The sequence below is a fragment of the Glycine max genome, chromosome 1, assembly GCF_000004515.6.
Source record: "Glycine max cultivar Williams 82 chromosome 1, Glycine_max_v4.0, whole genome shotgun sequence".
Taxonomy (NCBI): domain Eukaryota; kingdom Viridiplantae; phylum Streptophyta; class Magnoliopsida; order Fabales; family Fabaceae; genus Glycine; species Glycine max.
In genome coordinates, this window is record NC_016088.4 from 840,626 (window position 1) to 859,656 (window position 19,031).

Consider the following 19,031-nt stretch of genomic DNA (forward strand, 5'->3'; position numbering starts at 1 on the left):
AAAAAACAACACTAATGAAAAAAATCACACACAACACATAGCTTGCAACTTATCATAAGAATGTTATTTACAGTGCAATGCTATTTTAACAATACATTCTCATAAAACATTTTTTTTTTCTTATTTCTTTTCGACACATCACCCATCTTATTTTACACTAGTCTTTTATTTTTATTCATTTCTTTGTTATGTGAAATGTGTTGTGAGAATGTTGTTAAAATATCACTACTCTTAACCCCCAAAGAGAATTCTTACTACTGGCAGGTACATCAATACCAAAAGAAACTCCACCCGAGCAACAAAATCATCATTCACAAACCTACAATTCTTTAGATTCAACTATTTCAATGCCCTCCAGTTTTCTATCTCAAACACTTTAATCCCTGTACAAGCCACAGGTTCAAATGCCTCTTATAACATCTCTTTAAAGCCTCAACAATACATTCTCCAGAAACACCCTCACAACCGATTAAGTCAAGAAGCTGTAAACTGGCGCAAATGGAAACACTACATTGCTCATACCATTCATCATATATTCTCATAACTATCTATAGTTTTCAAAGACCCTCACTTCTCACATATAGTTATCAAACAACATCAATTGGGAAAGATGGAATTTAACAAAGTAAAATGAACTACACTACTTTCCATTTCTTGACTATCCACAACATTAAAAGTGTAAGGTTAGACCTCTACTCCTTTATATGCAAGAAAAACAATTATAGTATAGTTTAAAAGAAATATTTTCATCAGTTTAAAAGTGTATCTTAATGACTGGTATGAACTCGCATAACTCAGAACTATTGCTGCTTGATAAGTATCCAAGATAATTATCATCAACTCATTTAGTTAGTTTGAATCTATGCAGAAATTAGAAAAAAAAGCACCAAATAGTTGAGTTTTATTTCATGTAGGCTGCCACATCAGGCTGATATATTCAGTTCAATAAAAATGCACACGAGAAAAGAATGAAACAACCACCAAACAGTAATATGAATAACCTCCAGTCTTCAGAATGAAAATGAAAAACAGTGTATTAATCTCACCATAGGGTGAAATGAGATATCCAAGTATCAATACCATAAAAGAAATTAATAGGAAATACTCAAGGAACCCACTGTTTCCTTGCCGAAGCCTAAAGCCGAATTTCTTAATGACTAATTAACAACCTCCCCTTGACTCCTCAATCTCTCTAAAACAGAAACGTCTCTCCCCCACCATCATGGGTTCCCCAAACCTTGCCCACTCATCATAACAGAATCCTCTCTTGCTTCCTTGCCCAAGCCTAATGCCAAATTTCCTAACCACTAATTGAACGTACTTTTAATAACACAATCCTCTCTAATCTCTACCCCTGGATTCTTTGCCACGTGTCGCACCTTTTCCCCTCCTAGAATACACTTTTAACCCCCTTAGTTTCATAGTTCACCTGCTGAACCGGTAATAGTTCTTTGTCCAAGAAATTATTGGACTCAAGGGTCTCATCAAACTGCTACAGCAGATCAAACCGCTGGTGTATTGTTTAACCATATTTTGGTTATCTATAATATAAACAGAAATAACAAGTGGAAATAATGACTGCCAGAGAAAACAAATGCAGTTGTCTACAACAGCAATTTCAGCTCTAAACCAAGTACCGAATATCACTAAACCATGAAAGAAATATTGTGTTCTAACTATCAATGTAATGAGTGCCGCATGCAAATCCCAAAATGCATTAATGTGCTATGACAGCCTTAACAGATGCTGGATCACAACAAGATGTACATATTTTCAAAGCATGGTTATCATGAGTTGCTAAATAGTAAATACTGTCTCTAATCAATTAATCAAAGCATGGAAACCACACATTGAAAGTTTCAAATCTTTGTATATCAACATGTGAGATGGAAAGAAAAAGCTTCCACAAGTCCAAAGCTTCCAAAACCAGAGCAAATACGCCCCCAATAGACAAGGATCTACTTTAAACAATACATTTCATTCAATATATAATTTACTGGAAAGAGATTGTTGTAACATCCATAAGCAGTTTTAACAGAATTGAAATAGTGTACAAAAACAGTTTATTTCACCACCTAAGCAGGGCGGCAGGGCAGGGGGTTGGAGAAAAACCAAAATGCTAACACAAGCACATTGTTCTAACCACCCATTTTCAGACATAGCAACCTAAGCCATTACGGTGGATATTCAACAGTCAACACTACGCACTAGAAATAGGTCAGGCAACATTAAATATTGTGCTACCTAATGCCCTCTTTCAAATCCAATGCGAGTCCTACCTGAACCTCCCTCGTTACCATCCCGCATAGATGATCCAGCACTTGCCCTCATAGTCCCTCCACCACCCACTTTCTCCATGGCCTTCTTACCCTTCTTCACCTCAGTCAAGAACTGATCCAAACCAAACGGATCAGCCTCTTCATTCTCAAACTCGACCGGCCTATCCCTCGGACCAGCCCTCTCAGAAGCCCCAGCAAACCCTTTATCGGGCTTAAACCTATCAGTCTTCATAATCTTCTCCAACTGCTCATCAGCACCTCCATAAGTCTCATCATCAAGATTCTTCTTTGGCCTATACAAAGTGGACAGCGTTGGCTGGGCAGTAAACAGCCCATGCTCATACACATTGTACTGATCATCGGTGGCAAACCCAGACGCAATTCCCTTATCCTGGTTAAACAGTCTCTCATCATACATAACCTCAGTCCCTGGTTTAGTAGAGGCCATACCAAGAGCAACCTTTTCACTAATATCACGATCCCTATCCCGCGTAATCTTACTCCTCTTCCCCATAGCAGCATCCTTGGCCTCCAACCTCCTCTCCCTCTCCCTCTCCTTCCTCCTCTCCTCACGAATTTTCTCGCGCTGCATCCTCTCCTCCTTCTCCTCCCTACTCTCCTTCACAAAACTCCTCTCCCTATCCCTCTCCCTCGGATTCTCCTTCTCATGCTCATAATCAACTCTCATATCGTCCTCATCCACCGCCACAGCTGGTGGCGCGGCTGGTACAACCCCAATTCTCTCCCCTCCAATTCTTTCAGACCGTGCCTTCTGCGCCAATGCCCTCAATTCCTGCTCCTTCCTCTCCTTCTCCTTCAACATCATCTCCTTCTGCACCTTGGACCTCATTGCAACAGCCTCCCTCGCCTTCTGCTCCGCCACATACAGTGCCTCCGATAATTTCGCGAAATTGTCATTAATCTGAACCTCCTGAAGGCCTCTCCCATCAGCAGCAAGCCTCTTATCAAGAGGAATAGTATAACCCTTAGGATTCTTCCAATTCGAGATGCAAGGAGGAATCTTCCAATCCTGCTGGTCCTTCACCGTCACCGGCCTCGGCGGGGAGTGCATCACCGGCACCGGCGGAGACCCCGAAGCCTTTGGAACACGCTTGTGCTTGAACTTCGGAGGCTCAAGCGGATCCACCGGCATCTCAACCATCCTAATAACCCTCTCCTTAGCACCCGAATTGAACGCATCGGATTGCTGCGAGGGTTTGTACTTTATATACTTCGCATCGGAGTTCTGCTTCGGAACATTCTTCGGTTGCGCAGCGCTTAACCTAACGTTCACGATTTTCTCCAAAGCGGCCTTGGTCTCCTGCATCGTTTCCTCGATCTGTTTCTGTGCTTCGTCGTCGGAAACGACGTCGTCGTCATCTTCGTCGTTCTTGAGAAACTTAGGGATAAGATCCTTCTGCTGCGTGTAGACAATTTTTCTTGCGTTCTCGTTTTGCCTCACGATGGCATCGTAGGCAACGTTGCCGTTAGCGTCGACGGTGACAGGGAGGATTTTGGATCCAGGTTTGGCGCCGGACTTTTCTCTTCCCATGTCGAGAGGATACTGTGCAACGTGGATCTCAGGGAAGGCGCCGCCGTCTCCGAAGTCCTCGATTTTCCGAGGAACGAAGCCGGCGCGCTTCAGGTAGGGGGGAACGGGCTTCTGCTTGGCGGCGGCGGCGGCGGCGGATTTCTCCTCCTCTTCTGAGGAGAAACGCTGCTTGAACCATGGATCGTTGGTGTGGTCGTAGTAGGCGGTGGAGGAGGATTTTGCAGGAGGAAGAAGCTCTTTCAGAGTGGCCATGATTCTGTGGCAATTCCGAAATCCAAACCCTAATTTGATTTTCAGTGGAAAAGAGAAAACTCTAGATGGTGATTTTGGGAAAATGGGGGCACTTTTATTTAAGAATTTGATTTATACAATACGCAGTGTGGTTGGGTAGTGTTGGCCCTTTTATAAGTGTTTGTTGCAATTACAAATTGTAATAGATATAATTTTTAAATAATTATTTTAAACCTTGATAAAATTATTATATAAGACAACTAATGGAGTAATAATGTAAATATTTTTATAAAATTAGGACATAAATATTTATTTATTTTATAATTAATAGAGTAGCATAAGTTTTCAAAAAAATCATTAACATCACTCACATAATATTTATTTACATCAAATAAGAATATTGAATTATATGAAATTAAATTTCATGATAAATATTTTTTAATATGGAATTATTATAATTAAAAATTATAATAAATAAATATTTTTAATATACAATTTACACTTTAGATTTACAGTTAATCATTTTTATTATAATGTAAGATTTTTTAATTAATAATAAATTTCTTTACTAAATTATTAAAATATTACATTTAGAGATATAAAAAATGATAGATTAAAGATAATAGGATTATATTTTAAAATAATAGTGATAGACATTATTATTATTTTGCTAGTTCCAAGAGTTATATGTAAAATGTCCATCTGATGAGAAGAAGAAAAATATATTAAAAATATCTATTTGTGAAAGTAAGGAGAGTGTAAGTCTCACCTTCTATATTATATACTCCCTCCTTATTGTATAAATGAACTCCCTTTCTTACAATATCTAGTTGGTCCTTTGTAAGGAGTATTAATTTATAATTTTTACGCGTTTATATATAGGGATATTATAAATCTTAAAAAATTTATTATGTATAATCATTTATAATGGGTGATAATATAATATTTTTTTATGAAGTTAGTGTATAATCTATTTATATCTTTTATAGTTTAGCATATTTAAAAGAAAATTAACACCACAGCAAAAAAATTATTATATTAATATTTTAGTTTTATATTGCATAAGATGAATATTTAACTTGTTATATAATTGAAATTGATAACAAATAAAATGTTAATATATAATTTAAATTACAATATATACTCATAAATTAATATTTAGTTATAATTTGCTCCCTTTTTGTACAATGAAACTTCTTTTTATGAATAATTCTAACTTTATCCAATGGCTAAAAAAGGGGAACAATTTTCAGTACGAAATTTTATGCTCAAAAGGCTATGGGCAACTTTCCTATTAATTTGTTTATCAATACATTTCTATTGATTCAATAATAACTTAAATAATATTGAAATGCAGTAAAAAAAAAAAAAAACAACTCATTCGTACATTTTTGTCTAAATTTCGTACCATCCAACAAATAAGTGAAATAACCCTGTGTATTGACAATAATTTCCTCTAATAATGCCATGTGCTTTCTTTTTGTCAAAAAAAAAAATCATAAAAATCATAGATAGGTCGACAAGATGAATCCACCCCCGCCTTATTTTTCCCTCTTACCACACAGTATTCTCTTATCAATGGGCAATCATAGATAGGTCAACATGAATCCCATTACATACAAGCGAAAGGAAAGAAATGATTTGAGCACACTTCTAAGATTTCATCAGAGGTTATTATACAATTTGTAGGTATGATTATATTCTTCATTAGTCACTGGTAAATGTAGAATTAAAATATATATATAAAAAAAAAAGTTATTTGACACCTCTTTCGGCTCTTTGGAGGTGTATACACCAGGTTCCCATGAGATAAGAATATGAGAAAAGAAAGAAATAAGAGATATGACAAGTGATGAAATGAAAGGAAAAAAAAAAAAGAAAAGAGTAACGAGATATAAAAGATGATGCAAGAAAAGGATAGGTGAAAATAAAGAGTAGGTATAATATTATAAAACAGTTAATAGCATTCCTTAAACAAAACAAAAAACAGTTAATAACATGTTTCATAAACGAAAAATCTCACGCACTACAGATGGATCACAATTCAGAGCCTTCTCATTTTGTTTTATGATATAAAGCCTAGTCAAAGCTGAACCTGCAATCTTCCATGCAAAGCCACATCTTTTGACTTCTTTCTTTAGCATGGCGTATTCATAACTAACGTTATACACAGCCAGAGCCTCGTTAAAAATATCACCAATACTCTTCAGACAACCCTCCATCTCAAGAGTTGGACCATAGAATTCCTACAAAAGATAATGGAAATTCTAGGGAATTAATTAATGCATGAAATGAAAGTAAAGCCTGGGAAAAAAGAAATTGAAAATGTATTGTACCTCCTTATATTTTCTATTGACTTCAGCTGCCTCTTCGTGGGATTTAGATTTGTCCTTCAAGTTCAAGGCATCAGTCATATCCTTCCTATATTCTTCGTATTTTGTTTTCCACTTTTCCAAACAGCTGGGAGGTACTTCAACATCAAAACAAGGGAGTTTCCAAATTTCTGATAGCAAGGACAAGAAAAAGGTAAAAATACATTAAGCTAATGAGTGTAAGGGATAAATCTGGCATGGCATTATAAACAGGGGCAGTACACAGGTAAATGATGAGGGGGCTAGCCCCCTCAATTTTTTTCACACAAGAAATTTATGTAGTTATTTTTTTTAAAGTTAAATTATTCAATTGGTCCCTGAACTATTCCTAAACTAAATAATTGGGTCGGTCTTCAATCATCTAAATTTTCCCCGAGTCCCTAGGGTTTTTAAAACTGCCATAAGTTATCATTTTTTGGCAATTTCAAACCTCTATAAACTAACACAGGACCCTACCTTTTTAATTTAGGCACCCAAATAAATTTTTAGTTTAGGAACTTACTTGAAAATTTCCAAATAGTTTAGGAACCAATTGAGAAATTTAACTTTTTTCAATTTCTTCACCCGAAATATAAAAATCGTTCCTCTCTAGCTCCACCATTGGTTATTAAGTATTGCACAAGTAATTAAATGAATAAGAGAAAATAAGGCATGCTCAGACAGTAAAGTTGTGTTTTGTAAAGTGTTTTTAACACAGTCATCCAATCAAAACGTCACCATGTATGCTCAGACAGTCATACTAACATGATTTCCAATTGGTTAACAGTGTAACAAATTTTACACTAATAATGCATACCCATTAAACTCAATAAATAATGACTTAATTTTTTGACCTCACCTCCTACCATGTCGTTTTCTAGCCAGATTTCAACTTCATCATAAATTAAACCTAAGATAGAGGTTGAAGTGAATGATTTATCCTTTTCCATATAGTGCGGGAACAATTCTGCAATTAAATCATTTGGAACTTGGACCTGTTAAAGAATTACCACAAGGTTCAAATTAGAAAACTGAAACTGTTTTTTGAAATCAAATATTTGAAAAGTTACAAATCTAAAACTGAATTCATCCTCCCCAACAATCACCCAAAACTAGCAAAATGCTTTTATTTTTTAATCCCAAAATTAACATTTTAAAGGTAGAAAACAAATGAGCACTAATGATGGATTTAAGAAAGTAAACCCATTCCATCTCTCAGCAATCATTAAAGGGAAACAGATTTGACTGTCATCAAATGTTTAATAATTCTTTAGAAATTACCAACCAGTAGAGATACCAACTTGCAACCAACATTTGTAATTTTGTACACCATAATGAATGCTATGGTACTCAATTATGGACTCCTAAGATTTACTTAATGTATTGTAGACAAGGTCATCAATCATCATGGTTATTGTAGTTAAATGTTTAACTTACATATAGAAGTAGACACAAGACCCTTGTGATCTCATGTATATCAACAACCCAAGCATAAAAGTAGTTAAATGTTTAGCTTACATATAGATTTCATTAATATAAATAGCGTAGGCAATACAGGAACATTAGCCCAACTTCCAACTAATAATCATAAAAGAATGTTAGTTTTCTGAGTCCCAACTAAAAAGGTAGGGGGGTTTGTAGCAACCAAGGAATAATACAAACTAACCTTTCTTCCACTTTTAGGAGCATCTAATGCCTCATAGTATATATCAATCAATTTGAGCATATTTTCTTTCACACGTTCCTTCTCATTCTCATTAGTGCAGTTATTTAGTGTCAAAAGACGATCCATGAGTGCCATCCAGCTATTTTCTGACATGCCCATTGCGTAACTGGAAAGAAAACAAGTTCTCATGTATAGATCATTGAATTAAAACTGGAGATTATCTTTATTATACATAACAGTTATTTTTCCTCTTAGTAGCAAAGATTATACAAAGTAAAAACATTGTAATGAAATGGAATTTCAGATGCCAGATGTCTATGAGACAGATTACTACTATACCGGCACAAGAAAAGCTATAGAGAAGGTGACGTGTTACATCACTTAATTGATCAAAAGACTCAACATCCACATACTAGAATGCATTTAAAGGTTTTCAGGCTAAATATGACATACAGGCCTAATTATGTCCGCATAAACCTTTTTACTCACAAAAGCAAGATATTAATACTATAGCACACCTTGGTTGAAACCGAGTTTTGAGGAATAGTCTAAAAAGTTCTTCCTCGAGTTCCTCGGGAGAAAATTCACTTGGCTTTTTAACACTAGAATCCAATGGAACCGAATTTTCGATCCAAGGGTCACCCTTTCTGAAATATTGTAATAGCTGAAACATTTCAAAACTTAAATGGTCAATACAGAAATTTCAAAGTACTATCAATTTTTAACCTGATGAAAAATTTGAACTTCAGATTTCTAAAGAGGATCATACAGACAAAACATGTATTATGTATAAGGCTACTATCAACTTTTTAACGTGATAAAGTGTGAGCTTCAGTTTTTTGAAGATAATCAGAACTGGAAAATGATACTGGATACATTAAAATCTCAGTTACTCAAAACCACGATACTGCCTCATTTCCTCTGTTGTATGACTTCCGGGGTTCCTAGGTCATCTTAATAATTATCTTATGATACCTAATTGTATTGGATAATTTGATTGGCTAGAATACTCTACTGATATGATTCATCCAACCCATCCTCTGATGGTCATGATTTTCAGCTTGTAAAAAAATACAATGATACAAGCTTGAATTGTGTTGGGTTTCTGTTATCTAATAAGTGTTTAACATATTAATACTCCACAGGCCAACTACCAGTCAATCAAGATACAGACCAATTCATCAACCAATATGAGAGGCAATGATGTGATGACATGCAACTGGTTTGATTTTAGTAACACTTAATATGTGGTACAAAATATTGCAGTAGAAAATACTCCTCAAAAAGGAAATTTCTTGAGTACCTTCTCATCTCATCCAGTTTTTAAAATAATACAACAAAATTAAGGTAAAAATACATAATTCAAAATTAAGAATTGTATTAAGAAGTAACTACTCTGTGGTTCCATCTTTAACTAAACTAAAATCTTCCCATGGCATGTTTTTGAGAGTCTTTCAGTATCAGAAGGCAATTGGTGTCTTTGCCTCACTTCAAACTTCGCATGGTCACTTGTTCTGAAATATTTCATTAGATAAAACTACACACACACACACATATATATATTACCTAAATTGAAATCTATTCTTGAGATGGTGAAATTTCCAGATTTAAAAAACAAAAAACAGAATTTATCTCCATATCCTATTATGCATTTAGAAATAATAGTTGGGAAAGCAAGACTCTTCACTAAGAAGAAAACATAATTTGTACATAAATGGAAATGCGGAAAATATAAACAATAATATCAAAATTGTTGCTTACAATGGCACAATGAACAAGAGTGATAATAAAAGTATTGTTATCAAGACTGTAAAATGTTATCAGAAGAAACTTACATGAGTAACAGCAGAAAATAATTTGTTAAGCAATATTAACTAAATTAAAAATTGAAGTAACAAACAAAAATCCCTGGATGTTCAAATTTTATCAAAAGCATTGCAAGAAATTTCGTTTGAATTTACTAAGGGGGAAAAGGAAAATATAAAAGGTGACAATTACCATTTAGTAAAAACAGAACCACTGAAGGGAGTAAAATTCCTTCCATACAATCAGATATAGTAAGAAAATGACGAAGGCTTCTAAACTGAAATTGAAATTGAAATTGGAACCTGAGGATGGTTAGAAACCCAGTATGTGTCACCATCAAAATCACCTCCAGCAATCTCATCTGCCACAGAGCGAGTTCCAACACGTGGGAAAAAAATTCCATACTTGCTATGTCCAACATATGACTCTAACTCCTTCACATATGTGGCATCCATTTTGTGAATGTCTCCGAAATGTAAACCAGGATTTCTATAAACCAGAACATCCCCAACAATTTGGCTATTCTCACTACAAAAGAGGAATGAAACAGTCAGCACATACAAGATTATCTTAAACTTCAAACATTACTCCTAAATAAAAATCCACTAGTGCACACAGTTGAATATGATCATCAATATTGCACACTAGTAAAATGAGTGATTTCATTCAGCTACCCCCTTTCATAAGCTAAAGTTAGACTTCTATGTTTGGTATTAACATTACAATGGCGCAACAAAAGCTAGATATGACAGATACACAAGTTCAACTTTCTACTAGCAAAAAATATATGATGTATAACATATATGCATATATAGGTTACTTTTGACCAGCTTTTTATGACATAAATTACTTTAAAGTTCAAAATAAGAACTTTAAAAATTAAAAAAAAAAAATTGTTTGGCAAATTTAGCTCAAGAGCTCCTCTAAAACTGAAAGCTTTATTTCACTATCTCACATCAATTAGTTCAAGATGTGATGGAGAGGGAGGCACTACATTATGCATCTTTAAAAAAAAAAAAAAAGACAAAAACCAATCCAGTTAGTTTTTTTTCTAAAAACTATTTTCCCCTCCTTTCCTTTTATAAAAATTAAGTTCTTTCATTTTTAAGAGCTTTCCTCTAAATGTGTTCGGCTAAGCTTCTCCTATTAAGAAGAGCAAATAAAGAGTTGGTTCAAACACTACCATAGTAAGAACTAGACCGATTTTCATACAACAACATTGGTCATATTAAGAGACATACTAAAATCAAATTGTAACTGCCAAGACTGACAGAAATTTATACTTCTGTGTTCTGTTGAATGAATCTATTAATCATGATACAAGTAAGATGGTTAAATAGGAAAAGCCATCAGGAATTATCTGTAACCATTAAGTACCTACCAAGCTCAAAGGAAAGTTTTATCATAAAGTACCAATTGATAAATGACCAATTATACTCTGTAATAGTGAATGTTGGGTTTTGAAATGATTCTAGAATAAAAAAAAAAATAGGAGTAGCAGAAATGACAATGTTGTACTCACACAAAGACAGCCAGGATATAGAATAATTGAATACAAGGAGATATTGATATGACAATTATTGAACAGAAAATTGGCTAATGTAGTTTGGAAATTTGCAAAGAAGGCTATTGAAGACACCAATGAAGAAAGTAAATTGCATGATTTTTAGCCATGTGAAAAAGGGTAGAGAGACCAAGGAGATTGATGGAAATTAATGAAAGAGATTTCATGGTGAATATCCATGAGAATTTAGTTTTTAATCTAGCCAAATGACATCATATGATCCATATAGCCCAACCTCACCTAGTGAGAATGTGAGATAAGGCTATTGTTGTTGTTGTTGAATCTATTAGACAAGATGTGTAAAAGTAGATAAATGAGCCAGCAAACATCAAAAACTTATCACCATAAAATTTAATTAAGAAATCAATAAATCATTTCATTCAGAGGATCAAACAACAAACAATGCACCCCATTTATGAATGGAGATGAAAGAAAATATATAGTTTCTATAACTCAAGTAGAAAATACATATCAGGAAGAAGATAAAAACACATTTCACATTTAAGATTGATTTTGGTTTGATAAAACATTAATATATTAGGAGAATAAGAGACTTATGCTTACTGAATAATACAAACTTGATTCTTTTTTAAGTGTCCAGTGGGATCTACAGTCCCCATTAAATAGAAACAATCAGGCATATAAAGCTTCCCTCCTCTAAGTTTCTTTTTTTCCTCCCTCGCAAATCTAGAGAGATGATGCTTCAAAAATGGCTCATCCAAAGGAATGCCACATAAAATCATTTCTGCTGCATTGTATTCATCCTTCTCGCCACAGTTGATGGATGCTGTGAGTTAATCAAACAAAGGCAAAAACAAGTAGATTTCGGGAAGCAGAACAAATAGACCTGTGTCCAAATAAAGAACAGGTTTTGATGAAAAATTACCAAAAGAAGCATTGATCAACTACCTCTGAGTGCAGAACGCTTGTTGGAGTAGACATGGTTTGCATCTTCCATGTTACTCCGAAGTAAATCCATGAAGAATTCATTTGGAACTCCTCCAAAGCTCAGAAGTGCAATCAGATGTTTAGATAAATATCCTCTCTTTGGCTTGTTGCTGAAACATGCAGGCTTCAGATCAGCTAGCAGCTTTCAAACAATGCAAAAAAATATTTTCCTACTCACGAATACAAAAGGTTAGATCCAGCTTCGAAACGAAGCTTCAAGCATTAGTTTAGTTGGTTAGGCATAATAGAATCAGAATATCATTATTAGATATATGCATTAGAAGAAGAATAAATTTTACTCCAGATGATAAAAACATTAATATAAGTGCCTTCCAAGCCATTTTATTCATAAAAGATTCCTGCTTTGACAGGGTCCACCTACACGGCTACACCATGTCAATTGTGCACCAGACCAATCAAGCACTTGGACCTTGTATGGTGAAACCCAAATATGAAGATGTCAAAACAACTGTATGTACAGATTGGTCTATGATAGAATATACTGTATTAGTAGTTAGAATGTACTGTTCTAGCAGTTAGTTTAGTCAGGCTCAGCTGTGCTGAGCTAGCATAGCTGAGCTAGCAAGTCTGTTGTAATAGTCAGCTAGGTTTTTTGATAAGTTAGTTAAACTTCTAACTAAGCATAATATAAATAGATAAACTCTGTATCTGTAATCACTTTTGATTCATGATAAAATTCCTATTACTGTTTTTCTCTCTATCTCTAAATTCCACAGTCTAGTGAAAAGCTATGTAATGTATCTTGAATTGATAAAGCATATCATTCTTGACACACACACGCTGATATCACAATAAGCCAGAGTAACATATTATTAGCAACAACAACAACAACAACAACAACAACAACGCCTTATCCCACTAGGTGGGGTCGGCTACATGGATCAACTTCCGCCATAATGTTCTATCAAGTACCATACTTCTATCCAAATCATTAAGTTCGAGATCTTTTTTGATAACCTCTCTTATAGTCTTTTTGGGTCTTCCTCTGCCTCGAATTGTTTGTCTTCTCCCCATCTGGTCTACTCTCCTCACTACAGAGTCTACCGGTCTTCTCTCTACATGCCCAAACCACCTAAGTCTATTTTCCACCATCTTCTCTACAATAGGCGCTACTCCAACCCTCTCTCTAATAGCTTCGTTTCTAATTTTATCCTGTCGAGTCTTACCACACATCCACCGCAACATATTATTAGCAACAAGAGAAAAAAAAATATTCAGACTTGTAAAAATGAAATACCTTGTGGTTACTACCTCCAATGAATTTATGCTTTGCATATGCACACTTGGGTCTTTCTCAACTTTAATCATTGAAGGTCGAACCTGTATTGTCCTAGGAGGAAGCTGTAAGTTTCAAAAATAAAGTATCAAAATCACAAGCACTATAATCAAATAAGAAAATAAATAACACAAACACAACTTTAAAGCAAGCTGAAAATAAGTATTAACAAAACAGTGAATATTCATAATTATTAACTCTTGAAATGGATAAATGTTGTGGGTGTATGTAGCTTGTGATACACAACTCTAAAACATGCACTATGGTGTTGAATCATACTCTTTAACAAAATCTCCCACAAAATGCCCTCCATGTCCACCAAAATTATATTGTTAAAAAATTTTCATAAATATATTCCCTAATTATCCATTTTGTCATACAAAACTCCAACTTCCAGTTAATCATTGAGGGCAAAATATTGAAATACCAGAAAGTACAAAATTCAGATTCAGATGATATACATATAATTATTTTTATTTTTAACATATCAACCAGGAAAGCTTCAAAAGCACTCAATACAATCATAGAAATAAATTAGGTGCTCCATAATGTACATTATGAAAACATACCGAAGACAATATTAATTGTTTTGCCCAAAAGAGCCTGTCAAACATATACCTTTCTGTTAACCAAAAGAGTACCCTTAATTGCATGACCCATGTGAAAGAGACGGCACTGAATCAGCAAAGGCTGGACAATCAGAGGAAAAAGGAAAGTTATATTGAAATAATATCTATCTATATTACAAAGCAGTAGCACACATGTACATATAAAATATGTGAAATGGAAAAAGAATAACAAACAATCTACCGGTTCATGTGTGCTCAGCTGCTCTGCTTCTCCCATTGCATTACTCATATCCTCAAGTTCAACAAGATTGTTAATTTCCTAAATTTAAAGGAAAGGAAGTCACGAAGCATAGAATAATCAAAGAAAGAAGGGACTAGATCATAAAACTTGTTGAAATATATCAGAGCACACAAGAGTTGAATTTTAAGTTTTCTGAGAGAAACGTAACAGCAACAAAGGCATAAGCAGAATAATAGAAAGTCCAGGCAATCCAGAAAAAGAAGATATGTCTAAAGAAAGACAGCATGTATAAAAATAAATAGTTCCTTCAAAAACATATTAATTGGAAATAATTATCCAAAAGGTTATTTAATAGAAACATTTCCTTACACTATTTCTCCTCATCAATTTATTCCATTTTTGCTGTTATAGAATAGTTGATTATGTGAATCACATGCAAATACAAAGGAACATGAAAGAGCATTCAACCACAACTTTTCTCTTCCATACCTCAACAAGTGAAGGTCGCCCCCCCCCCCCCTACCCCACTTATGTACATTGTTTTTAGCCATATCATCATTCAATTTGAGATTCCCTACACATACTCCTCACATCAAGGACTAGACATGTTGAGCATGAAGTTTGCAGGAATAGACATTTGCGGGTAGTCCAATCAAAGCCTAATAATGAGTCTAACTCAACCCCAAAAACTAGCTCATGAAATGAAGGTTGTCCCCTACTTATATACATTATTTTGGCTATATCACTAATTAACTTGCGATCTCCAACAATTTAACGACAACTTTCCATCAATAATCTATGTTTCGCAACCAAATCATTAGGAAAAAGAAGGCAAGAAAAATTGAAAGCATATAAATTGTAAAAGGTAAAAGTGAAGCCATATCCCTCAAAAACATTAGTATTCAAGCATGAATCAAGAAAACTAGATAAATAATCAACCGGCAATGATGATGATAAAAATAACAATGGTGGATTCATAATACATTTATTAAGTAAATTCTTAACATGAGTTATGACCGCTGATAGATAAATGAACAAAGTTAATTGAAAAGAAAAGTCTAGTGGAATAACAAATTGGAAAGGAAAGATACCTGAATACAGTTGTTCTCCAAGTTGCTTCCTTTGTAAACATTGTTGGGGCAGAGCAACGCCAAATCTCTAGAGATGAAGCCAGTTCCATCCGTGAGAATACGTGGTTTCTCATTATCAACCATAATATTGCCATTTGCATCCTAAACTCGCAATAAAAAAAATAATAATAAAAATTCTGCAAGCATGGCCATAAAATATAAAAACCATAAGGCAACTTAAAATTGACAATACCTTGCAATATTCATCTGGTATTTTTTGGACACTCACAGTTGTCAAGTCAATGTTGAGTTTCAAGGTCTTTGACAGAATGAGAGAGAACCTGAATGCCTATGAGGTTAGTACATTGCATGAAATCTATTTTGAGTGGGACTGCAGGAGGATGCAGAAAAAATAGATGAAACTCTAAATGATAGTATTTAGTATTTGCACAAGTATCATACCTAGCCATATACTTGTTCAAATTGGGCAACAACATGTGAGCATGCATGAATAAAGTTCTTGCTTCAGACACTGTCTTGTTAGACAAAATGTAATCAGCACCCTCATCTGCAGAACAACCTGATTGCATCCTAACAAAATAACACTTCACAGTGGAACTTGTTGGGTCCTTCTGCTTCTCTTCGTTTCCACCATCTTTAAAAACTGTTCAGTTGGCAGAAAATATATCAGTCACTAGAGGTTTCTTAACTGTAAAAAGACAGGACAAGAAAAACTAACAAGAAGCAGGATTACCAAAAAAGCGATACAAACGCAGACCAACACGAATCCCTTCTTTTCCAAACTTTCCATAGAGGGCATTTGCTTCTTCAGCATGGGTCCTAAAATTCTTTCCACTCCCATCCTCAGCAAATTTAACTAGCAAAACATTGTCATCACCGAGAGTTTTCTGCAAATGTGTTCGCGTGCTTTGTAATATAGGGCCCTGAATTATAATTTAAACAAAGAGGCAATAAAACAAACCACATTTGACATAAAAATAGACAGTCGAAGCAGCAAAAAGTGGAATAATGACCATATAACAATCTGAATACAGTTTATTGATTCAGTATCACAGTATTGAAGCCATTGGATAGTGAGATAGTGACAATCACAACAACAACTTCTTTTAGCACTACACAAATTGAAGGGAGGAGAGAGACATACAAACCTTGAACCTTAAGTTCCCATCTGGAAAAACAAAACATTGATATACATGTGTGCGGCCAGAATTCCAGTCACGATGCTGAAGAAACCAAAGTTAATGTAAGTAAGCAATAATAAGCCATAGAAGATAGCCAACGCTGCATGATTGATATTCAGCAGTGTGCTGAAAGTTAGTACCCACGCCTTGATCAGATTTTCTCTTTTATCTTTCCATAACCAGATTCTAACTTTCATAGGTTCTAATTAAAATTAAAACCAACATTTTTATTTGTGGTGGAGTTTTTAGTTGCAAAATGAAATGAGGCAACTAATAGGGAATGTTCAAGCATTGTAAAAACCTCAAAAAATGAACTATACTATAAAAATAATGAATCCGTCATTGGAACACAATGTTTACCAATTGGCGATCACTTTGATCGTAGATGCATTTTTCCCCAAAATCTTCCCATATTGTTTTCTCGAACTTTGCCATCGGCAAGTCTTTGAGGCTTCTAATTTTAGCATCAGTAATACAATTCTCAAGACTCTCTCTGTAATCAAAGCAAAGAAAAACTCAAAAACTTAGTCCATGTTTGGTTAAAAATTGGGAGAGCTCATAAATACATACTTTTACTATAAGCAACAAATTTTTTCTCTTTATTCTTTTAATGCATTTGGAACTTGCTATCATCGTGCATTGGAATTCAAAACTACTTTCCAAACTTTCATCCAAACATAGCCTTAGACATTGCGTAAAAACTACTTGTCGTATATGAAAAAAGGTATGATCTGTTTATAATCACAAGGTTAGTCGGCGCTTTTCATGTTTTTTTTTTGTTTTTTATCAGTGGCAATTGAAGACACTATGAGGAACATACAAAAAAATAACTGAACAAAAGGAGAAAAATCTTTTCCCTAGAGAAAAAAAAAATATATATATATATATATACTTCAACTTACACACCTCAGTTTTTAAGAACATTCATTTAAATTAAAAGCGCATTAAGAAAATGATGTTTAACTTAGAAGAGAAAGTCCATTCAAAAAAGAAGAGTGTAAGGAAGGAAGCAGTTAAGTTTAAGTGGAATAGCATTCATTCATTCAGTACAAAATTTTGGATTCAAAATGCTTCCAATTTTGGATTCAGAGTCAATTCCCAAGCACTGAATTAATTACCGTCCGATGTAACTGAGAATGAGAAAGGCTTTTCGGAACTCCAATTCTCCGAGCGCGTGCAATAGCGAGGAGGGCGTGGGTCGGGGAGGGCGCGTGGGAGAGGTTTGTTGTCGCGTGGAGGGCTCAGGTTGAGAGTGAGAATTGTTATTATTGTTGTTATTGTTGTTGTTGTTGTTATTATTATTATTGTTTTGGTGGTTGATGTCGTCGAGCATGTGGTTGACGAAGCCTGCGAAAGATAATCGGATACGGGTGGCGGCGATTTTGTTGAGAATGCGAAGGGATTGTTCCTCGCCCTGTAGTTTGAGACGGTGGCGGGTGCTGTAATCGAGCGGAGGCCGGTTCTGGTCGCGGCAGATGCTCTCGATCAGAGCCTCCACCGAGGGCGGAAGAATAAGCAGGTCACGGTGGTTGTGATTTTCTGCCATGAATACTTAGCAGGGAAGGAAGTGAGTGAGTGAGTCAACTTATAAATAAGTAAAGAAATCATTTCTAATCAATAGTTAAAAATATTATGAATCAAAAAAATTCATATAAGAAATCATTTTCACTACTCGTTTGAACCAAAAGACCATTGTATTGTCCTGTCCTGTCTTTCAGTTTAAAATAATCAACCACTTAAGACACAAAACGACACCTAACCATCGACTTTCGTTTAAAAGCAGCATGTTCGGCACCCAAGAAGTTTTTTCATTTCGAGAAACCCCATTATGTTTGATTTTTTTTTTTTACAATGAATAAAAATTATTTGATTAGATAAAAAAATTAGAAATTAAAAAATTATACCTATTTTTATTAATTATTTGTTATATTATATAATTTAATAAAAAATAATATGATTTTTTATTGTAGTAAAACAATTAAATGCAAGAAGATAAGATTTTCAGCTTCTTCTATGGAAAATTTTTATAGGAAATTGATTAAAAATTATTTTGGAGAAGCATTCTTTTACAAGAATTTAAAAAAAATACATATCAAACATGCTAACTAAACTTTCTAATGTATGATTTTTGAGAAATTAAAATAAAAATGATTTTGTTAAAATTACTAAGGGCTTCTTCGATAGAATGAAAAGAAAAGAAAGTAGAATATAAAAAATATGAATCTTATAAATTTTACTGTTAATTTTTCTTATTT

At 34.3% G+C, this 19,031-nt stretch overlaps 2 protein-coding genes across 2 annotated transcripts; both read right to left on the reverse strand.

Moving 5' to 3' along the window:
* Window positions 1-1,857: 1,857 nt before the first annotated feature.
* Window positions 1,858-4,192, reverse strand: LOC732608 (GAMYB-binding protein). Its single transcript, NM_001250783.3, has one exon. The coding sequence runs from the start codon at window positions 4,081-4,083 to the stop codon at window positions 2,245-2,247; it is 1,839 nt and encodes a 612-aa protein (NP_001237712.2). The 5' UTR covers window positions 4,084-4,192; the 3' UTR covers window positions 1,858-2,244.
* Window positions 4,193-5,980: 1,788 nt separating this feature from the next.
* On the reverse strand, window positions 5,981-18,414 carry RDR3 (RNA-dependent RNA polymerase). Its single transcript, XM_006572877.4, has 18 exons — window positions 17,895-18,414; window positions 17,137-17,269; window positions 16,744-16,818; window positions 16,329-16,518; window positions 16,037-16,238; window positions 15,828-15,915; window positions 15,596-15,736; window positions 14,505-14,582; window positions 14,313-14,384; window positions 13,656-13,759; window positions 12,359-12,507; window positions 12,014-12,236; window positions 10,188-10,413; window positions 8,598-8,743; window positions 8,080-8,245; window positions 7,273-7,408; window positions 6,399-6,565; window positions 5,981-6,308 (listed from the first exon to the last, which is right to left on the reverse strand). Exons 1-18 carry the CDS (start codon window positions 18,320-18,322, stop codon window positions 6,066-6,068), a joined length of 2,967 nt encoding a protein of 988 aa, XP_006572940.1. The 5' UTR covers window positions 18,323-18,414; the 3' UTR covers window positions 5,981-6,065.
* Between the last annotated feature and the right edge of the window lie 617 nt (window positions 18,415-19,031).

Coding starts and splice junctions, on each gene's coding strand:
- LOC732608 (NM_001250783.3), bottom strand. CDS start 4,083: ATGGCCACTCTGAAAGAGCTTCTTCCTCCTGCAAAATCCTCCTCCACC.
- RDR3 (XM_006572877.4), bottom strand. CDS start 18,322: ATGGCAGAAAATCACAACCACCGTGACCTGCTTATTCTTCCGCCCTCG. Junction 16,819..17,136: donor ATCAAAGTGATCGCCAATTG/GTAAACATTGTG, acceptor TGGTTTCTTCAG/CATCGTGACTGGAATTCTGG. Junction 15,916..16,036: donor TTGAACAAGTATATGGCTAG/GTATGATACTTG, acceptor ATAGGCATTCAG/GTTCTCTCTCATTCTGTCAA.